The following is a 23,347-nucleotide window of genomic DNA, read 5'->3' as shown; positions in this document are numbered from 1 at the left end:
TAAATGGTTGACCTTGCTCATTGATTTAGTGTGCAATATCCCCTCATTAATATCAATAGGACACCTCATGCTAAAGATACTCCTATAAATATCTGCCCATCGGGTATTAGTCTCATCTCTTTGAACAATGAATCAATCGAAAACATACCCGATTATGATCGATAACGTCACCGGTAATAACGAGGCATCCATAATCATTCTCGTAACTCACAAGAGCAATTTTCCTATTCTCAACATATCATTTAAATGACATTAATTTTCGACGATCTGCGAAAGAGAAGCGTTAAAGTGAGAGGATTAAACTAAATTGTTGTTTTTAGTTATTTTTTTAATTCAAAGATTAGAGAGGTGGGAGAGAGTACTGGTGAGAAAGAGAGAGAGAGAGAGAGAGAGAGAGAAAGAGAGAGGTGGGAGAGAGTATTGGCGAGAGAGAATGAGAAAAAAAAATGAAAGGGTATAAACGTAACAAACCGTTTGCTTTTTATGGGAGCCACGTCCGCAGTTGGAATAAAACTTGTCTGCCACATTCAACGGCCTAGTGTGGCCTAATCTTTTATTCAACATCCAATTTTGACATTAACCGTATTATTTGCTTCATTTGATGCTTAAAAACGGAACAAAAGGCAGCTAGTGGATATAACTCGGGGTTGTAAAATATGTCTTTTAGTTTTTGGGTGAGGAGCTCTAAAGCACGGATGCATGTGGGAAAGAGTTGTGTCCGCGTCGGACGTGCATCCAACGCAGTCAACATGGTCAAGACGCAAGTCAGGACGCGTTTGGGACGCAGTCAAACCAGGTTAAGACACGGGTCAACTTAGAATATAACCATCCTCTGAAAGGATAACAATAACCATCCTCTGAAATTCGTCATGCTCCTGCTGCAGCTTTTAAATTTGAGCTTTGAACGCTGCAACAACTTTAGCTTCCTGATCAATGAAAGTTTAAAGGGAAACAAAATTAAGGGCTTCAAAGCAAAAAATAATAACTATACAAAATGGAACTTGCTTTGCTGCCCGCCAATGCCTGGAATGGAAGGAGCGGGGATGCAAGGTGATTGTGCTACCTCCATTGTGATCCTACTGTTCTTAGAATGTAAGTGTAAGTTGTAAAGGACCACAGTAGCGGAAGCATGGGAATTTGGAATCTCCTGTTTGTGTTGGCAAGTGGTTAGAATATATCATATACGGGGAATGTTTTGTTAAGACTTAAGAGTAGAAATTTGATTAAACACTATATTAATATGTTTGTTTTATTTTGTGGATGTTTATTTTGAGTAATTATGAATTTTATGATATATGAATTAGTTTATAAATTGTAATGTTCAATTATTAAAATAAAATAAAATTATATATATTATTTAATTCCCGCGTCCTATTTTTTTGAGTTACAGTCAAGTTGTCGTGTCTGCGTCTGCGTCTACGTCAGTGTCCGTGTCGGTGTCCATGCAACATAGGTGAGGAGAGTAGGTCTATAATGGGCCAATTACCAAAAAAAAAAGAGGTTATAATGGGCCGGGCTAAGTGGGCTATCAAATTATAACTCATTGTCGTGCTAATGATTGATATAGACACAATTGCAAATTCCACAGGACTTGGAAAAATTGGACGTGATGTTGATAGTAGGATGTGACATCTAATGATTCACCTTTCAATTCTTATTTCCTTCCTCTTGATACCAATTGTCAAGTTTGAATAGTCTGAACTCCAAAATTCCTAATAACCTCTTATACGTTTCAAGACTTCAAAGTCTCAAGTAATATCTCATATCAAGAGTCACGTTTCAAGACTTCAAAGTCTCAAGTAAGGGGATGGTTATACTAACTCCACCTTATAGTGACTCCAAAGTTACTCTATTTCCAATAGTGGACTTATAAGATGAATTGAGAGCTAATTTTTTGTGGAGATATACATAATATGATGAAGAACGCCCCCACAAAAAATCAACTTAATTGAATATGTTTAACCTTGTCAAAAGTTATACCAAAATTAAACAAATATGGTAGTTGGATAATTTCAAAACATTATAAATGATATTTGACGAGGTTGTACATCTTCAAATGAATTGATTTTTGAAGGATAATCTCTATTATGTAGAGAACATCTCCACCAAAAATTAAAATTCATTGTATTTAGTGGTGGAGTTTGTTTGGAGTAACTTTAAGTGGAGTTCATATAACCATCCCCCTCAAGTAATATCTCATATCAAGAGTCACGTTTCAAGACTTCAAAGTCTCAAATAATATCTCATATCAAGAGTCAAGTCAGGTCAAGTCAGGACAAGTCAGGACAAGTCATCTAACAAAATAGAGTATGTGAAGAGTTTTGTATGTGGGCATGTGGGTCTAATATATAGTGTACTGTCATGTGTCCATACATATTAATCATTGATAGTAAGAGATTTATTTCTAATAGGAAATTAAATAAAGTGAGTTTTATAGAGTTGAGGAATAATAGAAGTATTATATTATTTAATGAAATGATTTAAGGTGCCCGTGCTTCCACAGGTCCCTACCATAAAAAAAAACATTATATTATGAAATTTGATATATATATATATTTCATGGTGGGGAGATCATATCTACGACAAAATATCAGTCCTTAATTAAACTGGTAAGATGAGATATGGTTTTGTACGTAGATGAAGTGGCTCAGGAGTAGCTCTATCTCTCCCGTATCTTTACTATATAGAAAAATGTGGGGGGTTGAGTAACAATAACTTTGGTGTACGTCCCAAGAGCAAAACTGTAGTTTAACGTTTTTTAGAAATATTTTTTGTTTTTTGGAAGGGTAAAACAGTAGTTTCATTCTTTTAAATGTTTTTAAAGCCAGTTTTCAAAACTGGTGGGCCAATATGTTTGTGGAAAGTTGGACAAATAGGGCTATAATGGTAAATTCACTCTTAAATTAGTATTTTTGGTCAATTGGTGGGACCCTCCATGTTGAGAAAATGCAACACGTGTACAAGGCTAGTATATATATATGCTAGCTTGTAGGCCCATGCATACGCACAGGCTCTTTTGAAAACATTTAGATTTTTTTAAGAAAATTGGAACTACCGTTTTAGTCGCTAACCCGTTTTAATTTTTTAACAAATTATTTTTAATTAAGTTTTAAAAGTCCGTTTTTTCAATTGGGAGAGAGATTATGTTTTAATAGTAGAAGGATTTACACTTTAATTAGAAGTGCTATAATTTGTTTTAATAGGAGAATAATTCCCGTTATAATAGGATAGGAATTCCCGTTGTAAAAAAAGATTTCCGTTTTTCAAATACAGGAAATTGGGCTCCAGACACTTTCTTTAGCGTGTTTTTTGTCTAGAGAAAGACCAATATTATCTTTTGATTCCACTCCAATTTTAACAACACGTTACTTTTTGGGTGTATTAACTGTTTTAAAACTTCTTATTTCTCCTTTTTACCATTTCATTTTTAGAATCGCCAATTTCTTCCACAAATAAATAATACTGAAAATCCCATGTGTGTGCAGGTTTTAGGTGTGTCGTCAATCGAGGCCACTCATCGTGCAATGAATGGCGTGTGTATTGCTCCAAGATGTATTGCAATCAAATAATACAATTTTCTTATAAAAAAAAAACCATTTGTCCTTTCACAATTTCACAATTTGAATTACATCAAACAAAGCTTAAACATATTATTCAAAATTATCGGAGATCGATTTTAAATTCTTTAAAGTTGTATTGAAAATTAGTTGTAATCAACATACCTTTTTTCAATTTTTGAAGTTGATGTTTTCCATATTGTTTTGGTCTCCCAGAAATTCATCTCACTTTTAATTGGATTTTTGTAGATTTCGGATGAATTTTAGTTATTTTTATTAACTCACTACTCTTTTGGTAACTGATTTAGTTTGTAGTTTTTTTTTTTTTTTTTTGGTAGTTACTTATTTAGTTGGGACTAATAAAAGAGGTCAAAATTGTAAAATTTAGTCTGAAATTTGAGACAGATGTCAATTTCAGTTTTTATGGAGGAAAAACGATTTTTTTTTTGTTATTTCCTCTTAACTTAAGAAATTTGCGGCTTTGTACCTATAGCAAATTTTCTGTTTTCAAATAAAAGAGAAATTTCTGTTTTAATAGAAGATGACATGGAATTTTAATAGAGCTCGAAAAATACCCTTTGTGGGAGCTTTAATATTAAGATACTAGCTTGTAGGCCCGTGCATATGCACCGGCTTTTTTGAAAACATTTAGATTTTTTTTTTCTAACCCGTTGACTACCGTTTTAGCCGATAACCCGTTTTAAATTTTTAACAAATTGTTTTAAATGAAGTTTTAAAAATCTGTTTTTTCAATTGAAAAAGATATTTTATTTTAATAGGAGAATGATTCCCGCTTTAATTAGAAGTGTTAGAATTTGTTTTAATAGGATAAGAATTCTCGTTATAATAGAAGAGGAATTTCAAATTCCCGTTTTAATAGGAGATGACGTTTTAATAGGAATTTGCTTCCGCTGATGCTTAAAAACGGAACAAAGGGCAACCACCCAGGGGGTATCTAATTATGACCCATTGTCGTGCTAATGATTGACATAGACACAATTGCAGAGGACCTGGAAAAATTGGACATGATGTTCATAATAGGATGTGACATCCAATAATTCACCTTTCAATTCTTATATCACTTTAACACTTTAACCAAGTCAAGTTTGAATAGTCTCAACTCGTAATAACCTCTTATACGTTACAAGACTTCAAAGTCAAATAATATCTCATATCAAAGAGTCAGGAGTACGGACAGTCATCTAACAAAACCAAGTCTAGCTAAGTAGCTATCACTTATTTCATTTTTCCTCTTAATTAATAGGGGTCCAAACCTCACTTTTGTCACCATTTTTGAATAAACCCCCCACATTTATAAACATCACAATTCCCCTCTAGTTCCATCTGACTTCCATTCAAGTTCCACTGGTATTTCACATAATACCAAAAGTATCTCTCAATGGGATACACAGCTTATATGCACCTGAGTTACATTGGATCAAACTTTTTGTTGTTAACAACCCATCGTCTTCAATCTTTTAGTAGATCTTTTTTTTTTTTTTTTTTTTTTTTTTTTTTAGTGACAATTAATATTCAAAGAAAACTGCTAACATATTGTCATTACCGAAAGCAGGATCGAGATATTAACTGTGATCAGAGCATTGTCTGAACATGAGATGCAACCCTTATATCATAGACTTGTTTATTTATTTATTTTTTCTTTTTAACTTCTCACCATTGTGTGGTAAGCACAACAAAGGTTCGGCTGAAGGAAATAAAGTAATGAGCCTACCTATTTGATCATTTTGATGCGATGTTGAAAAGTGGATCTGGTTTTTGAAAAGTTGTATTAACAGGATCGGCTTGGTGGGTTCGTGGAGGTTGGCTTCGAACGGTTTTGGTTTAAACGAATGGGAAGTAGGCAGACCAGTTGAAAAGGGTCTGATCCATTTAAATAGTATATCAGTATGTCTAGCTGCGGTTCTCTGTTAAACCAAGCAAACACAGACGGTTTAAGCATACTGGACCGACCCAGTAATCCAGTTTTGCAATTCTTCGAAATTAAAAAATTAACTCCGCTCATCAACGAGTGGGTCTACCACTGGATGGACGAGGGTTTGAACCTTGGTTACTAGCAAAACCTTATAATATAATACTATAATGGGGGACAAAACTAAAAAGGACAAAATTCCGAAATAAAGAACCAAAAAACCCACCCGCATTTCAAAAATACTCTTAAGGACAATAGTTGACTTTTGTCCGAAAAGACATAATAATACCCCCAGATGCTTGCGTGTGTTGGTGCATCATACCACCTTAAGATAATTATCTTGGGTATCGTAGGCGTCGGTCATCACCAAACATCATGAAAATAAAATATTACGCATGTCAAGGTCATCACTGACCTCTTGGTATCGCGAGGTATCCATAGACGCCAACCGTCATACCAAATATCAAAAAAATAATATCTATGACAAAGTTGTCATTAATATACTACCTCTTGGTATCTGAGGGTATCTTGCATGACGTCGGTCATACCAAACATCACAAAAAAATTGTATGCACAAGTGTCGTCATGCATACCACTTTATCATGCCAAGTATCTTGTGACGTCGATACCAAACATAGAAGGGTAAAATTGGAAAGTGTAAAAATAAAAAAGTCAAGTCTGTCCTTATTAATAATTAAAACGTGAAATTTGGTTTTTCTAGTAGTTATAAGCCAAAAAATGTCCTTATCAATGGTTTCAAAACCCAGCTGTCCTAGACTATGATTAAAATTTCAAATTGGGCCTTTTGGCTTATTTCTTGTTTTGACCACTCGGGTTGTAACACTGACTGTGTAATAAAGGAGTAGCTTATATATATTATAGTCTAAAAAATATATGCTTCAACCCACTGGTTGGACCGTTAACCCACTGACCCGGTCCTCTTGCTGGGTTGAGATCTGGGTTCGGTTTGATAACATTGCTTTTTAGTCGTTTTTTCTTTCTAAGTAATGTTGCTACTTCTACTACTATTCATCACACCAAAAAAAAAAAACGTTTATAAAAAGTTATGACATGCACCCACCAGTTCACTAGAAATTTTACAGAGAAAAAGAACATAGAACATATGTATGTAATGAAAGTTTATAAATGGCTATCTCATCTTCATGCACTCACTTCATTTGGTACTTATCTTACATAAGCATAATATGTATATGTAGCGTCTTGCACTCGATATCCTTGATGATTCAGATGCGACGAAGCGAAGCCAACCTCTTCTCAAGATCTTCAACATCAGTGGAATTAGACCTGCATATTGCACAAGTCAATGAATAAAAAGGATATGATCATTACTTAATAGCATCATAATAATAGATTTACAACTTTAAGTCAACTAAAGCAGTGCATTTAATATATGGCTTCAATGAAACTTATCTTGCCGGGACAACATTTTCCACTTTTTTGGATGAGATCCGACCTTTAGGAGCCGAAGATAACTGTCAAAGAAGTGAGGATCAGTCGAGTGTTATTTATATTGATAAATATGAAAACATGGTTAAATCTAGCAAGGGGACGTTATCAACAATCCAAAGACCAACCTGTGAAGCAATATCTACACCAATCTCGTTGAGCACCTACAGACAAAACACACAAATCCAAACAGTTATAATATAAGAAATGTAGCTGAAACAGATATCCAATATGCCAAATACCCACAAATTAATCATCCACATCTTCATGCCGCTTTACAGTCAGAATTTTTAAGGGTCCACCGTCCACATTTTCACAGTAATTCTTGAAGTTAATTAAGAGGTAACTGCAACACTTACGTTTCCATTGTTGAAAGTCACGATCTCTGCTTGTTTGCAGGCATTCCGAGAAAGGCCTAGAGTGCTGATTCATTTTTTATTTTATTTTTATCGGTTAGAGTGCTGATTCATTCGCTTCTTCATCTCAGTTAAGTTAATGCTGTGGCTTAAAGAATGCACCTGGTTAAAGCTAGACATTCTTCTACTTGCTTCTCTCTGTAAACCAGACATTTTCGGTCCAACATGGTTCCAGCAATCTCCAAAACCATTAGAAGTAGCAAATTCCAATGCACCGGTGCTTGTTGCAACAATAGCTGAAATGTGTGTCAAAGACCTACTCATGTCAGTATAAATCAATAGGAAAATAGTAGACACACAGACAAGAAGGACACTTCAACTAAAATGGCTTGGCGTGTCAAAGAGAGGTCGACAACATCTGCCACAGTAAATGCTACCGTTATAATTTTCTCCAATGTTATGAAAGACGTATTATTATTTAAATTTCTCTTTTATCTTTCTATATAACTACACAGCCCATTTCTTCTTCCTATTATTACACCAATTAAAAGCCCTAAAGACTAAAGTTTACCATACCAATTTAACTAAAAAAGTGAAATTGACGGTTATGGGTATTGGAATTAACCTGTTCAAAGGAGAAATGAAATAAAGAAGAAACGAGATCTTTACTACAATTGAGAAAAGCATTCAAGACTTGGTTTTGACTTTGCCACGGCTGGTTCTCTCTTAGTCATTGAATTGAAGGCCATCTTGCGTTTGAGTGACTTTGGATGTCAACTATATATATCCCCCGATCCCCTCCCTCTTCCTTATCGCACAAAAGCTAGCTAAATCCTTTTTCCTCCCTTCATACAATAATGAATTCATGGCCTTGGACTATTTGTATGTTTGTTTTCTTTGCAATACTTCATTACAATGGATGCTTGGGTTGTTTGGAAGAGGAAAGAGTTGCTCTATTGAGATTAAAAGATTCAATCAAATGGAATCATACGGATTGTCTTCGTACAGATAATCGATATCTTCCTATCCCCCCTTTTTGCACTTGGGTTGATGACAAAACAAGTGATTGTTGTACTTGGGAAAGAGTTGAGTGTAGTAATACTACTGGTAGAGTTATCCAACTCTCTCTTAAAAATACATACATTTGCAACAGTGAAGAATGCAATCAATTTCTAGATGTGTCCTTATATACTCCTTTTGAAGAGCTGCAACATCTAGACTTATCACTCAATTCCCTTAATTGGACAATTGAAGGTAGATAACTAGATACTGACGACTCCTCATTTTAGCACTTAACAAACGAGGTAGCCCTTAGACTTCCAACCATTTCCAACTAATAAATTTTTATTTCCCTATGCTCTACTTGTAGATCTTGAGAGATTGTCCAAATTGAAAAAACTGGAGGTCTTGGATTTAAGATTTAACCGATTCGTCAACATGAGCAATACTGCACCTTCAATTCCAACAAAAGTGCTCTTTTCCAACAACAGTGACAAGAGCACTGTTCCGTTTCTGGGCGAACTCAAATCTCTTAAGACTCTTATTCTTAGCTATAATAATTTAGCAGGGTCATTATCGGACTTTGCCAAAGGTATGTGATCGTACACTTTATTCGTTCTTATTGATTTGCTGCCACATGAATAAGCTTTCTGAATCGGGGATGCATCTATAATTGATTATTTTTGCTGCAGTGTTAACAAATTTGAGCAACTTGGAATTCCTAGATTTAAGCGGTAATAACCTAGATGACTTCTTTCCCTTCCACGGTAATGGTTCAGAAATCTCCATAACTAAAATTTCATTTAGAGTATGTAATATTTGACAATTCTTTACTTTATTGCGCACGTTCTAACCTTTTGAATCAATTTTTTAGATTTGAGAAATATGAGCAAGTTGAAGATCTTAAATGTGAGTCACAACAACTCTTAACTTTGAATCACTTTTTTTTTTTAGATTTGAGAAATTTGAGCATGCTGAAGATCTTAGATTTGAGTGGGAACAACTTCTCAGGGAGGATTCCTCCATCAATATTGTCTTTGACTTCTCTTGAGAGTTTATCCTTGAGTGAAACGAATATCAAAGACTCCATATCAGGTAAACCTCTACTGAGTCAATGGCACTTTCACGATTTAAATATCTAGTCTTTTGGGATTTTAATAACTCTCAACTTTGAATAACTTTTTTATAGATTTGAGAAATTTGAGCAAGTTGAAGATCTTAGATTTGAGTGAGAACAACTTCTCAGGGAGGATTCCTCCATCAATATTGTCTTTGAATTCTCTGGAGGCTTTATACTTGCGAGGAACGAATATCAAAGACTCCATATCAGGTAAATCTCCATATCAAAGAAGACTCCATATCAAGTAAACCTCTACTAATATCCAGTCTTTTGGGATAAACCTCTACTTTATTGGTTCTAACCTTTTGAATAACTTTTTTTTAGATTTGAGAAATTTGAGCAAGTTGAAGATCTTAGATTTGAGTTTTAACAACTTCTCAGGGAGGATTCCACCATCAATATTGTCTTTGAATTCTCTGGAGGCTTTATTCTTGCTAGGAGCGAATATCAAAGAAGACTCCATATCAGGTAAATCTCCGTCAAGTCAATGACACTTTCTTTTTGGATAACATGGTTTATATTCTCTCATATAATCTCTCATATATTCTTTATAGGATTTTGTGAATTGACGAAGCTTCAGTATCTAGATCTTAGTGGGAACAAGTTTGAAGGGATCCTTCCTCCATGTCTCAATAATTTGACGTCTCTTAGAATGGTAGACCTCTCTTATAATCAACTGAGTGGAAACAATCCTTTATCTCTTCTATCTAACCTGACATCTTTAGACTACATTTCACTTAGTCGAAACCAGTTTGATCAGAGTTCCCTATCTTTCATGTCATTGGCTAATCATAAAAATCAATTGAAGGTTCTCGGTTTATCAAACTGTAACCTTAACACGTCAACAAGTGACCTTCTAAACTTTCTCCATAACCAGTATGACTTGAGAGAAGTAGACCTCTCCCATAACAACTTACATGGAAAGTTCCCCACCTGGTTATTTGAAAATAATTCACTGTTAAATGATTTAAATTTAGCAAACAACTCAATTAACGGTGATATTCTATTTCCATCTAGTCCTATGGTGAACTTAGCCGCGATTGATATCTCCAAAAATCAAATTCAAGGGAAACTTCCAACAAATATCAGTGACATATTTCCAAGCCTGTCGATTCTAAATTTGTCTAAAAATAGATTAGAAGGTAGAATTCCAAGCTCACTGGGTAACATAGATGGCTTGTGGGTTTTAGATTTGTCGAATAATAACTTCTCAGGAGAAATACCAGAGAGTTTGGCCATGAGTAGTAAGTTAATAGTATTGATACTATCAAATAATAGACTAGATGGTCAAATATCACCTAAACTTTTTAACATTTCGTTGTTGACTCTACGTCTCAATGATAATCAATTCACTGGAAATATCCCAAATCTTACTCCGCCTGTATTATTAGATACGTTGGACCTAAGCCGAAACCGTTTATCGGGTGAAATTCCTACTTGGATAGGTAATTTAACAGAGTTAACGGTACTTGTCCTGCACACTAATTCCTTTGTTGGTCCCATTCCATTAGAGTTCTGCAACTTAGTTCATTTAGTTTTTTTAGACCTTTCTCAAAACTACCTTTCAGGCCCCATACCTGCTTGTCTGAACTTGACATCCTTGGAATATATGCACTTGCAAGTAAATAATCTCACAGGATTAATGCCAGAGGCATTACTCAAAAGCCCAAACTTAAAGACATTAGACCTTAAGCATAACAACTTATCTGGTAGCATCCCCTCTTGGCTTGCCTTACTTTCGAATCTGAGAATTATTCTTTTGAAAGGAAATCATTTGAGTGGTTCAATTCCCCATGAATTTTGTCAGCTGAATAAGATACTTATACTGGATCTTTCCCATAACGCGTTTATTGGACCAATACCTCCATGCTTCAGCAACATCACATTTGGAAAGAATGGAACTGTTGAACCTGCATTTCACAATCAAAGACAAATTAATTATCGCGCAGATAAGTATACGTACCCGAGTCATTTTGTAGAAGTCACGGACTCTTTTGTTTCACCTGTTCAATACCAAGAACAAGAAGAAGTCGAGTTCATGACAAAAAGTAGGCTTGATTTTTACAGAGGCGACATTCTTAATTTCATGGCTGGCATGGACTTGTCATGCAACGAATTCACTGGTGACATACCGCACGAAATAGGAGCTCTAATTGAAATCCGTGCTTTTAATTTGTCCCACAATCAGTTAACAGGATCAATTCCAAAAATATTGTCAGATCTAAAGAAATTAGAGAGCATGGATCTTTCTCACAACAAATTGAGTGGACAGATTCCATCAGAGCTTATTGGTATAAACACTTTGGAGGTCTTCATTGTGGCCTACAACAATTTATCTGGTCGGGTTCCAGATAAAGCGCAGTTCAGCACATTTGATGTATCTAGTTACGAGGGCAACCCGTCTCTTTGTGGACTACCTTTGCAAAAGCAATGCAACACCTCAAAAGATTCAGTCATTTCAGTGACACTCAGACAAGCTGGACTCGCAGAGAAGTTTGGGATTGATCCTATCAGTTTCCTTTCAAGTTTTGCAGCTACTTATGTCGTGTTCTTGCTTGAATTTGTAATTGTTCTCTATGTCAACCCCAATTGGCGTGGATTGTGGTTCAATTTCATTGATGCATGCTTGAGCTTCATATTTCCATTTTGTTCAAAGTAATCCAATATATTTGAACAGCTTGGCAATTTGACATTCCAAGTACCGGTTGTCACATATATTATTTAATCAGGGGAATGCAATTTTTCTTATTTTCTTATGGCATAGCTTGAATGACCAATGCAGCTTGTTCATTAAACATCACAACCTACATAATTACACCGAAGAGCGCAGAAGGTTGAAGGAGTGATCTACGCATGAATAAGTTGTGGGTGATTACTTTAGCTCATTTTGTTTCTAATTAATGTTGCTACTTCTATTACTATTCATCACACGAAGTAAAAAAAGTTTACTTCAGGTCACTTCTACTGCTATAAATGGTTATGGCATGCACCCAGTTCACTTCAAATTTTACAGAGAAACATAACATATATGTATCTAGTGAAAGCTAAATAAGCTATCACATCTTCATGCACTCATTTCATTTCTTACTTATTTTACATAAATGTGGTGTCTTGTACTCGATATACTTGATGGTTCAGATGCGACGAAGCGAAGCCAACCTCTTCTCAAGATCTTCAACATCAGTAGAACCAGGCCTGCATGTTCCACAATCAATTAAAATAAAAAGAATATGATGATTATATAGCAACGTCATGATAGTAGATGCAACTTTAAGTCAACTAGGGCAGTGCACTTTCCAATTGTTAATCAGTCCCCAATTGGTGTTAAATATATGGCTTGATGAAATTTACCTTGCCAAGACAACATTTTCTACTTTCTTGGATGAGATCCGGCCTTTAGGAGCTGAAGATAACTGTTAATTATACCGATGAGTTAGGAATATTAAAATATGGCCAAATTCTGCAAGGGGACGTTATCAACAATCGAAAGACCAACCTGTGAAGCAATATCTACACCAATCTCGTCAAGCACCTACAGACAAAACATGCAAATCCACAGAAAGATAATAGTTGTATTCTATTAAATGTAACTGTAGTATATTGAAAAGACTGATGACTTAGGTATTTGCTAACCTGGTTGGTGAGCTCTTCTGTTTCCTCCAACTCATCTTTGTCCAAAGTTTCATCAATTGATTCTGATAGCATATCAATCTGCAAAAAAGAATCATAAATAAAGAGCAATGCAATGACTTCTTAACAAAACCTGATAACAAGGCAACATTTCTGTAGTATCCTCACAAATCCCAAACTCCTATAAGATTTTTGGATGGCTTGACACCAATAAATCCTACGGTGGTACTATGGAACGGCTTTCTGGATCAGAAATTATGCCCAAATCTTCATGACAGAGACGTACTAAATGCCAAGGAGTGATCAACGCGGTGATTACTTCAGCTCATTTTCTTTCTAATTAATGTTGCTACTTCTACTACTATTCATCACACGAAGAAAAAAAAAGTTTATTTCAGTTCACTTCAACTGCTATAAATGGTTATGGCACGCACCCAGTTAAACTTCAAATTTTACAGAGAAACATAACATAAATGTATGTAGTGAAAGCTAATAAGCTATCACATCTTCATGCACTCACTTCATTTCTTACTTACTTTACATAAATGTGGTGTCTTGTACTCGATATACTTGATGGTTCAGATCGATGCCACGAAGCGAAGCCAATCTCTTCTCAAGATCTTCAACATCAGTAGAACCAGACCTACATGTTCCACAATCAATTAAAATAAAAAGAATATGATGATTATATAACAACGTCATGATAGTAGATGCAACTTTATTTTTTTAGAAATGTTGTTGAGGTTAGACAAACCTCCACCTATATTAGATTCTCAAGTAAAGCCTAGTTACATCTTCCTCTACTAACTCAGAGAGGGTTTTACAATTTACATAGGGGAGGACAGAAAGATATATGTTCCTCATTACAATCTATTGATAACTTAGGCTGAGTCCAATGGCTCCCTATCCCTTTAAAAGTAGTGCTAAAGTCAATAAAGTAGTGCTAAAGTCAATAAAGTAGTGCTAAAGTCAACAAAATAGAGCTAGAGTCAACATATTTTACTCTCTATCATTATTTTTCTATGTATATATACAAAAGATTTTACTCTCTATCTCTATTTTACTCTCTATATAATATATATAGAGAGTAAAATAGAGATAGAGAGTAGAATTCTTTGTATATATAAAGAGGAAATTAATTATAGAGAGTAAAATCTATTTACTTTAGCTCTACTTTTAAAGGGATAGAGAGCCATTGGACTCAGCCTTAGCCAAAAAGTCAGCAGCTCTATTCACTTCTCTTAATACATACACAAAAGAAATCACTTCCATGTTGGTAGCGTATCTTTTTATAGCCATGACAAGGTTCCAGCAGTTCCAGAGTGCAGCTTCAATACCTTTCATGATTTGGATTGCTCTCAGTGAGTCAGAATTGACTACCACCTTCGTTATATTCATAGATAGGCTTATAGACAAACCTATATGAATTGCTTTTATTTCCTGGTATAACACAGATTTAACAGAGCCACCTCCAAAGAAAGCAAACACCACATTTCCTTCTGCATCTCTTCATGTCCCTCCATAACCAACTCTTTCAGCATTCATAGGGGAGGGGGTATCCAATTACATTGGGTGACTCGTTTCTGCTTATATATAAACTTTAACCCAATTCTATCTGCTAGAACTCTGATAACCATCAAATCCTTTATGCCACTTCAATATAATGCTTCATCTCAAACATGAGAAGAAGGCTTACATCCTTAGCCACCATAGATACACCATTGAACCTCCTGTTATTCCTTTCTTTCCAGATGTAACCAATAGTTGCACATACAAAGACCTTAAAAATTTCTGCTGGTGGTGAGTTTTCTCTACAAAGGTTCATAATATCCACCATTCTCTATTAGAGTGAGAGACATTTGCATTGAGACCAATAGAAGTTTAACTCGAGTCCACACTTCTTTAGAATATAGGCAATCAAAGAAAAGGTGTTTGGAGTTTTCTTTATGGCCTTGGCAAAAACAACAAGAAGATGATGGCAACACCTTTTTGTAGACTAACTTGTCTTGGGTAGGGAGACTCCCAGAAAAGAGTTGCTATGCATTGAAGGAGAACTTTGGTAGTACTAATTTTCCCCACACTAGACTATACCAAGGCACCTTAGCCCTTGTTCTTCTAAAACCATCATAAGCCGACTTAGAGGAGAAATCACCTGAGGTAGTTGGAGTCCAAATAATCTGATCTTCAGAGAGCTCATTAAAGATGTCAGTACTCAAGATTGAGTTCTTAAGAGGTCCTTCAGGTAGATTGCGGATGATGTCATTCCATCTCCCTTGATCAACTAACTCAAAAATTCTTGCATCATCGGGGAGATTGATAAGAGTTCTTCTTGGCAGAGTTAGGTGTGCAATGGTAAATCATCACACCAAATGTCATGCCAAATGTAAGTTTGACACCCTTTAGCTATAATGTATCTTGTGAATCTCTGAGCATACTTTCTATGATTGAGAATAGATCTCCAAGACCAAGAACAATCAGAAGGAATATTCATAGTCCAAAAAATTTTACTTTTAATCTGCTCATTCCAAATCCACTTGTTCCAAAGGTTGTTTTCCTTCCTTGCCATCTTGAAAACTAGACCACATAATGCACCTATATTCCATATAATGGGATCAACAATGCCTAGGCCTCCTTCCTGCTTTGTATAGAGTAAGTTTGCTCTATTTGTTTAATGCACCTTGTTTACCATTTGAGTGCCACACCATAAGAATTTAATGCACACCTTTGAAATCTGCAATAGAACACTTTTTGGCAAAAAGAAAGTTCTTGCCCAATAAGAGTGGAAAGATGACAAGATGGATTGGATGAGTTGTAGTCTGCCAGCATGACACAAATAATTACTCTTCCAGTTTGTGATTCTTCCAGTGACTTTCTCAATGAGGGGAAGACAATCCCGAATACTTAATTTGGAAGAGACTAGAGCAGTGCACTTTCCAATTGTTAATAAGTCCCCAATTGGTGTTAAATATATATATATGGCTTGATGAAACTTACCTTGCCGGGACAACATTTTCAACTTTCTTGGATGATATCCGATCTTTAGGAACTGAAGATAACTGTTAATTATACTGATGAGTTAGGAATATTCAAATATGGCCAAATCCTGCAAGAGGCGTCATCAACAATCGAAAAGACCAACACAATGAAGCAATATCTACACCAATCTCGTCAAGCACCTACTGAGACAAAACATGCAAATCCACATAAAGATAATAGTTGTATTACGTTAAATGTAAACGTAGTATATTGAAAAGACCCGATTACTTAGGTATTTGCTAACACCGGTTGGTGAGCTCTTATGTTTCCTCCTCCGCCTCATCTTTGTCCAAAGTTTCATCAATTGATTCTAATAGCATCTCAATCTGCAAAAAAAAATCATAAATAAAGAAAAGGTGCAATGACTTCTTAACAAAACGATAACAAGGCAACATTTCGTAGTATCCTCGAAATCCCAAACTCTATAAGATTTCGGATGGCTTGACACCAATAAATACTACGGTGGTACAATGGAGCGGTTTTCTGAATTTCATCAACAACAATTAAGATCGGAAAATTATGCCCAAATCTTCATGACAGAGGCGCTAAATGCCATAAATTTACGTGAAAACCCCAGTGGCTCGGCAAAAAGCTATGGCGAGATATAAACAACTTCGATAAAAGCTTTTATCTTTTGAACATTGTCGGTGATTTGCCAAATCTTGACTTGTTTTGGAACATTTTATAATATGTAAAAGCGTCTGTTTCATAAAAGGAATACTTGGACAACCACATGATACATGACTTAGAAGCATTTAAATGGTGCATGACAGGAAAGGAGGATCTTACAGTCATGTCCATTTGTGGCGACTCCTTCTGAAATTCTTTAATGACTTTTTGCTTGCCCGCAGGTGCCATTTCTGAAACAAGCCAAGACATAAAATTGATCAATAAGCAACATAAAGACAAACTCAAACAATTGAGAAACTGAGATATGTAGTTCAATTGAGATTTCAATCTCAACTACCACTGCCACTACCACGAAGAACGCATACTTTATTCATGGCTACCATGGCTTTTGTAGCACCTTTCATTCCAGTAGAAATTGCAGTACTAGCATACATTGCCTGCCACAAACACCAGCATTTAGAGACGTAGAAACCAGCAGAGTTTCATATAGTTTTAAGTCAGTAACAAGGTCTGGACCTGAGTGTGAGCTGCTACGCCTCTAATCTGTGCACGGCTCCCTTGCAAATTAGTAATCTGCTGACGTAGTCAAACAAGTTGACGAGCCAATATTCTAGTGGCAGCCTGCATTATTCGTAGGGTTAATTCGTAGGACATTCAGTCACCATACAGAACCTAGGGTCCCAAATTAGGAGTCGCATCACAATGAAATTAACACATGCCCAAACTGATCCCGACTTGAACTGATTTAAAACCCGCAAATTGCATCTTTCTGAAGAGCATATATAGGGTTAAGAACATGTAGGCTATTATACAGGATTCAATCCGAAACATAGGATGAGATTTACAGTAGGTTACTCAACAATCAACCAAAAATTGACTCCAAATTGAGGCAGGTTGGACTGAGTCTCAATTTGATACTAGCCATTTGGCCCGGCCTATGGCCGGGACTTGCTACATAGATAGCTAATGACTCAAAAATCTAAAGTCCACTTGAATAAATAATATATGTATATTGATAGCTAATGATTTACTGCTTATAATATATATATATATACACACTTTGTTTAATGGGTTTATGTTTTTCTAATTTTTTTTGAAGTATTATTGTCCTAAATAACAATTTTTATCACCCTCACCTAGGTTATTATTGTCCTAGGGCTGTGTTTTCAAAACTGTTCGGGCTGACACCCTGAAACATGTTGAAATATTGTTTAACGTGTAAATTTTTTGAATACGACAGTTTTCCCCTTCCTTTCTGAATCATTGACAGTAGCACCATCATCGTCTTCATTGTGGTTCTTTGAAAATTGAAATAGAATTTGTCTATTGCGATCATTGTAATGCATTTCTGGTACACTAATACATGTTGCATCTTTCTTTCTTTTTTCCGCGAATGCAAGTAACTCTTAGAAAGGATTTTTTTTCTTAGCATTATAGCAATAAACAACGAATACATTCAAATCAATATGAAGATGCAAACGCATCTCATGCCCCTATATATACTATTTCTAAGCCTCCTTATTCTTGATAGTAATTATTTTTTGATTGGTCACCCTAATCATTGCAATATCCGTAATCTGTACTTATTTGAGAACCGGCAATATATAGGACTCGCCACATAGTATCCTCGATATCGAATAGATGTAGTTCCTCATATAGCTCGTCCTTGAGATCAAAGGAATAATCTGGAAGCACTTGTAGAACATCTGGCAGAGCTTTAAGCTTATTTAAAGTATCATCGTCAATTTCAGCAGCGAAACCCCAGGGAGGCCTAAGCCAAGCCATATAAATTTTCTGTTTTGCCACGTTTTCACTTTTAAGAACCTTTGATAGTAATTTAACGTAAAACTCAAAAGTACCTAGCTTGTTTGTCATTAGGTACCCGCGTTACATTGATAAGCCAATGATCAGAATCCCATTCTAAGTTCCGTTCAGAGAGATAATGATAACTGAAGATGTTTTCAAGCCGGCAATTCTTGTTCTTTGGAACAAAACGGGTGTTTAATGGCACATTGGATTCCTTATTCCTAGCCTCATAGAACTTGTCTTCATCACAGTCTTCAACTTCTGGGAAATGTACAACCTTCGACGCAATAATTTTATCAACTTCAGCGCCAAAACCAAAAGGTTCCTCACAAGTTACAATATAAATTTCCTTTTTGCCCAAAGATTTGGAAGAACCCTGGCTAATATGTGAACATAATAATCATACAGCGCTTGCTCTGTGGAAAATCTCAAACTGTTTTCTTTCAGAGTAAAGCGCCAATGATTTTTATCTTCTCGTCCACGGTTTGTCCACCTCTCATTATTGAAATTTTGGATTCGTTGTGGGGGAAGCCAATCACAATCGCAATCGTCTATAGTAATAGTTGAACCTTACCTGTGAAGGGCCTTGATGCTTATCAGGATGCCACTTCAAAGCTGAGGAGCGGAACCTATAAGAAGCAATTTGAAAATGTACATGTGAGTAAAGGTGAAACAATTTCTTTACCCATTCCAATCATAAAGGAAAACTACCATATCAATGAGTATAAGTTCATAATGCACAACAATAATGGCCTACTTACGCGGTTTTGACGGCATCAATCTTTGAAGGGCCTGTTGGCGGCAAACCAAGAATTGTTCTATCAGTATGAACTTGCCATGCATGACTTGTCATCATCATCTTCATCATCAATATCATCAATCGAGTCCCATACTTTTCCCTATTTCTAGTCCGGCTTGATCGGTCTCTCCACTCAAATTCAGCCCGAAGAAGTCCGAAACCGGGTTCTTCGAGTTTCTAAACGACCACAGATAATATCTATTTCCAAATCTAGCTTGAAACACATTTTGCGAGTCAGAGTCAGATGAAAATTTCTTTCGTCGTCGGTTGCCTGAACATGAAATACAATGAGATACCAAGTTGTAAGAGGGTGCAAATGTGCAATAGTAAAATCGGTTGCCTGAACATGAAATACAATGAGATACCAAGTTGTAAGAGGGTGCAAACGTGCAATAGTAAAAATTCAAATCCCTTTATGAAAAAAAAATAAAAATAAAAGCTAAAAAGAGACCTTAGCTTTAAAACTTTGGTATTGATACCAATAGAGTCTACTATGTCTTAAAATATATTAGAAGGTTATTACTTTAACCCAGATCTCAAAGAATCTTAATTACAGATTGCGAAAAAGAATGAATATGCAGTATGTCCCTTATCCACTAAGGTTCAAAGTTCAAACAATGCAAAGTACACATTTTCTAGAAACATCAATGCCTCGTCAGGGGTTATCAGTGCTTATACAGCTAAAGTTATATCCATAATCACCTTTTTTAGCTCGTGGTGGTGAACGGCGTGACTTTTTGGATCGAGACTGCTTCTTAGAACTATCTGGTTCTACTGCATCCCAGATACTTGGTTCCTCAGTCCCCCATGTTGAAGTGGAGTTCTAGACAGTAAACACCAGATGTCATGCTTGTTAAAGTAAAACATGTAAAAATGATGTGGCGCTAATGAGATTGTGGTTGAGATTTGCTATTCAAAAAGGGACTTTGCGGCACAATTTGTAGCGTGCTTGTCACCTCCCGATGTAATTTGTTTATATATCACTAAAATATTGATTTGACAAAAACAAAAGCATGGGAACAAATAGTGTTTTGCCCAACATTGCATCTTTGAGATTTGGATAGCGACTTCTTTTAAAATGTATTAAAAAGCAGAATGCATCACATTAATTCCATCCATTCAATGGAAAGAAGACTAAATCTTTAAGTTGCCAAAACTTTACATATTTTTCCTAGCATAAATAAGAGGTCTACCTGAAATGGCAAAGTTGAGCAACCGCTACTGAAGAGAAGATCATTTAGAGCCTTTTTTTTGAATCATTAAGGCTTTTGGCGTATTTCAAAATCTGAATCAAAAACCAAAGAAATCTCCTCATTTGCAAATTCTCTATAGATCACAGATAGGGGTGTTTTGATTTGTTGAATTTTGGAAGAGTAAGAGATGGGTATTTAGTATTGTGACAAAAAAAGCGAGTTGCAGCCGCTGTAGTGGTGGCAAAGTGTGGTGGTAATGGCGGTGAATAAGAAGTGGTGGGTTTGGTTTTGTTTTTGTTTTTTCTGTCTGGTGGAGAGTTTTGTTTTTTTATTTTTGTTTGGGTTACGAACAATTGACATGTGCAAAAAAAAAAAAAAGGCGTAGATTTACTTTTTTTAAGAAAAATCTGATGTGTCAGTCTCAGAGAAAAAGGGGGGGCTGACGTGGGTCACTGGGAGCATTCTCAACTACTCAGTATTAATGTTTTTTGACTAGTATCTGAAACTAACTACAAGTCACATTACTCGCTTTCACGTGTGATTCTTCTAAATCTATACTTTGTTTAGAAGTCTCCATCTCTCCGCACTCTAACAAAGAAAATAAAATACAATGTCAATTTCATTTGACAACAATTGTGGTGTTGAACAATGTCACGTTCAACTGTCAAGAATATTACAAACTGTCATCATCATCACAATTAACAAGCCCTAACACTATTTGATTGTTTTGGTTTTGGCCATATCCATCTATTTCTTTCCTTAACTAGTAATCTACTTATTACAAGTTAGCTAGAAGGATATCATCACCAGGACTGAAGGATAATCATACCTTTTATGGTTGATTACCAATTGGTATCATGTTGCCTCATATGTTTTTGTGAGACAACAACTGATTCGCACCTTAAGCCCTTTCAGGTGCAAGATTTACATGTCAATGTTACAACCAACCAAAGAAACTTACATGTCAATGTTACCTGACAAGCAAGATTGCGTGCACTTTTCCCCAATGAAAATCCAGCCAAATCAACACAACTCATTGGAAAACCCCTTTGAGAACTGACATTCTCAAAACCTTCATCGGATAGTAAGTTGTAACAACAACCAATGCTTATCACTGCTTTAATCTCTTCACAGTCCAAAAATGTCCTGAGTTAATAAGAGAAAGCAACATTTTAGACTTCAGAGTGCACTAGTATATATATGTCAAACAAGGGAATAACCAACAAACACTAAAGTAAGAGCATTATATCCTACTTGCACCAAAATCCAATGCGAAGGAAGTACACTGGTTTACTGTTTGGCAGTCATGAACGATTTCAAAACATATGGTCGCACTCACACATGTAACAAAACTCACCCACCATTCTATGATTCCTTGGATTCTAAAATCTAGTTTGGCGTAAAGCAAAAGACATTGAGGAGTTACCTGAGCATTGTTACGAAAGGTCTCCACAAGCATGAAGTTCGGCAAGAACTAGTGAAGATTTCAAATTAGGAATATCGCATGAAGGAGGTTGTATCCTCACATCTTGCAGTCCTTCGCTCAAATCCTTTTTAATCTCATCTCGCTGTTTACAAATATCTTCACGTGCTATACTGCTACTTAAAGTTTTCAATGCGTCACTTGAGAGAACTTGGAAAGCAAGTGTCTGGGGTAAATTCAATTCCTTGGTTCCTGTTCTGATAAAGCAAAGCATCAAAAATCACTATATGAAGAATGCATAAAAGGAAGTTTATAAAGCTCATGAAAGGAAACCCAAGGTATACGCCGATCTGGCGTGCCTCTGCAAGGTCTGCTCATGATGCAGGCCACAGATAAAACAGGGAACGTAATGGATAAATGGATAACTGAAGCATAAATTTAACATAAGCTTGTTTGTTCAGAGACAAGCGAATTCTCTAAAATGGAAATTAAATTATGTCAGCCACTCAGCCGTTATGACTTTTGGACTAAGTCTCTAAGGTTCAGCCCCATCAAAGGAGGATTCCAAATTCCAAAACCGCAAATCCAGAAACACATATAAGGTTGTATTGATTTCCACATATACCTTGGATTTCCTTAGTAAAAATAACATCTCACTATATTTTATGACGTACTGAGATTTACGCATTTTAGCTGCATAGTGCTTCATAATTCGTGCTGCTCTTGCACTAGTAACTGTACTATGATGAGAAGAAGCATCTATTGCAACCACATATAACTGGTACTGAAAGTTTAATACTTGTGCAAGATAACCCTGACAGCATCAATTAGACAGTACAGGCGATGACATATCTCCCCAAATAGCAAATCTATCTACAAAGAAGATTTCCCGTCATCTAGCATAAGGTTACTCTCACAGACAAGGATGAGGCTAATTTGGTGCAGCAATTTGTTTTGCACAGTTAGTTGGAATAGATGCAAACTTATATAAATTTAGCATCTCAACAAATACAAATTGAGCAAAAGGAAAATACAAGGACCTGACCAGCACCAATATCAAGTACAGTTTGAGCTTGAACGGTTTTTGCAATTGAATTGACAACTGCGGCCAGGATTTCCACCTGTTCCATTAAGAATTACTCATTAAGGACGGTGATGTTTAAACCCCTCAAGAGAAAACATAATAGAAGGGGTCTTAATTCTTAATAGTTGACACCCAAAGATACCTCCTCAATTTTAAAATAGGAAATCTTAGAAACTATTGGAATTGACTATAAGAGTTGAAAATTGCTGAGTGGTCTTGACAGTTAAAGGGATTTTAGTCTGCTACTCCACTTTATTGGTACTCAGATTTCCTCACATTTGGATTTTATAAAAAGTCATAGGCAGTATGTCTAAAAC

At 35.8% G+C, this 23,347-nt stretch overlaps 4 protein-coding genes across 26 annotated transcripts in view; 2 read left to right on the top strand and 2 right to left on the bottom strand.

Moving 5' to 3' along the window:
• Positions 1 to 12,185, top strand: part of LOC147474070 (uncharacterized) — a 110,255-nt gene extending 98,070 nt beyond the window's left edge. Inside the window, exons 4-8 of the mRNA XM_086586695.1 lie at positions 9,002 to 9,076; positions 9,264 to 9,404; positions 9,499 to 9,639; positions 9,754 to 9,897; positions 9,984 to 12,185. Coding sequence (XP_086442821.1) covers positions 9,281 to 9,404; positions 9,499 to 9,639; positions 9,754 to 9,897; positions 9,984 to 12,088 — 2,514 coding nt within the window. The 5' untranslated portion in view covers positions 9,002 to 9,076; positions 9,264 to 9,280 and the 3' untranslated portion in view covers positions 12,089 to 12,185. The remainder of the gene's footprint in view (positions 1 to 9,001; positions 9,077 to 9,263; positions 9,405 to 9,498; positions 9,640 to 9,753; positions 9,898 to 9,983) is intronic.
• LOC147474067 (uncharacterized) overlaps positions 1 to 23,347 on the top strand; it is a 77,417-nt gene that overhangs the window by 39,134 nt on the left and 14,936 nt on the right. The window lies entirely within an intron of this gene.
• Positions 1 to 23,347, bottom strand: part of LOC147474068 (vacuolar protein sorting-associated protein 2 homolog 2-like) — a 45,087-nt gene that overhangs the window by 14,112 nt on the left and 7,628 nt on the right. For 5 of the 20 annotated variants that reach the window (XM_086586713.1, XM_086586711.1, XM_086586728.1 and 2 more), the window contains 4 exons: positions 22,987 to 23,067; positions 21,950 to 22,198; positions 21,498 to 21,669; positions 17,091 to 17,162 (listed from right to left, as the gene is read on the bottom strand). In XM_086586713.1, coding sequence (XP_086442839.1) covers positions 17,091 to 17,162; positions 21,498 to 21,669; positions 21,950 to 21,957 — 252 coding nt within the window. In that variant the 5' untranslated portion in view covers positions 21,958 to 22,198; positions 22,987 to 23,067. The other 15 variants (XM_086586737.1, XM_086586722.1, XM_086586719.1 and 12 more) reach the window with 15 other exon arrangements.
• LOC147474071 (uncharacterized) lies at positions 6,516 to 8,645 on the bottom strand. 4 transcript variants are annotated; one of them, XM_086586740.1, is made up of 6 exons: positions 7,936 to 8,645; positions 7,473 to 7,606; positions 7,314 to 7,377; positions 7,083 to 7,118; positions 6,921 to 6,980; positions 6,516 to 6,794 (listed from the first exon to the last, which is right to left on the bottom strand). In XM_086586740.1, exons 2-6 carry the CDS (start codon positions 7,559 to 7,561, stop codon positions 6,732 to 6,734), a joined length of 312 nt encoding a protein of 103 aa, XP_086442866.1. In that variant the 5' UTR covers positions 7,562 to 7,606; positions 7,936 to 8,645; the 3' UTR covers positions 6,516 to 6,731. The 4 variants fall into 4 exon arrangements, 3 of the variants coding, with proteins under 3 accessions (XP_086442866.1, XP_086442864.1, XP_086442865.1); XM_086586738.1 differs by having other exon boundaries at positions 7,980 to 8,566; XM_086586739.1 differs by lacking the exon at positions 7,314 to 7,377 and having other exon boundaries at positions 7,473 to 8,170.

Source organism: Coptis chinensis, unplaced genomic scaffold (genome assembly GCF_015680905.1).
Source record: "Coptis chinensis isolate HL-2020 unplaced genomic scaffold, ASM1568090v1 utg136_pilon_pilon, whole genome shotgun sequence".
In the NCBI taxonomy this organism is placed as follows: domain Eukaryota; kingdom Viridiplantae; phylum Streptophyta; class Magnoliopsida; order Ranunculales; family Ranunculaceae; genus Coptis; species Coptis chinensis.
The sequence above is the reverse complement of the archived record's forward strand: the minus strand, read 5'-3'. Positions and strand labels throughout refer to the sequence as shown.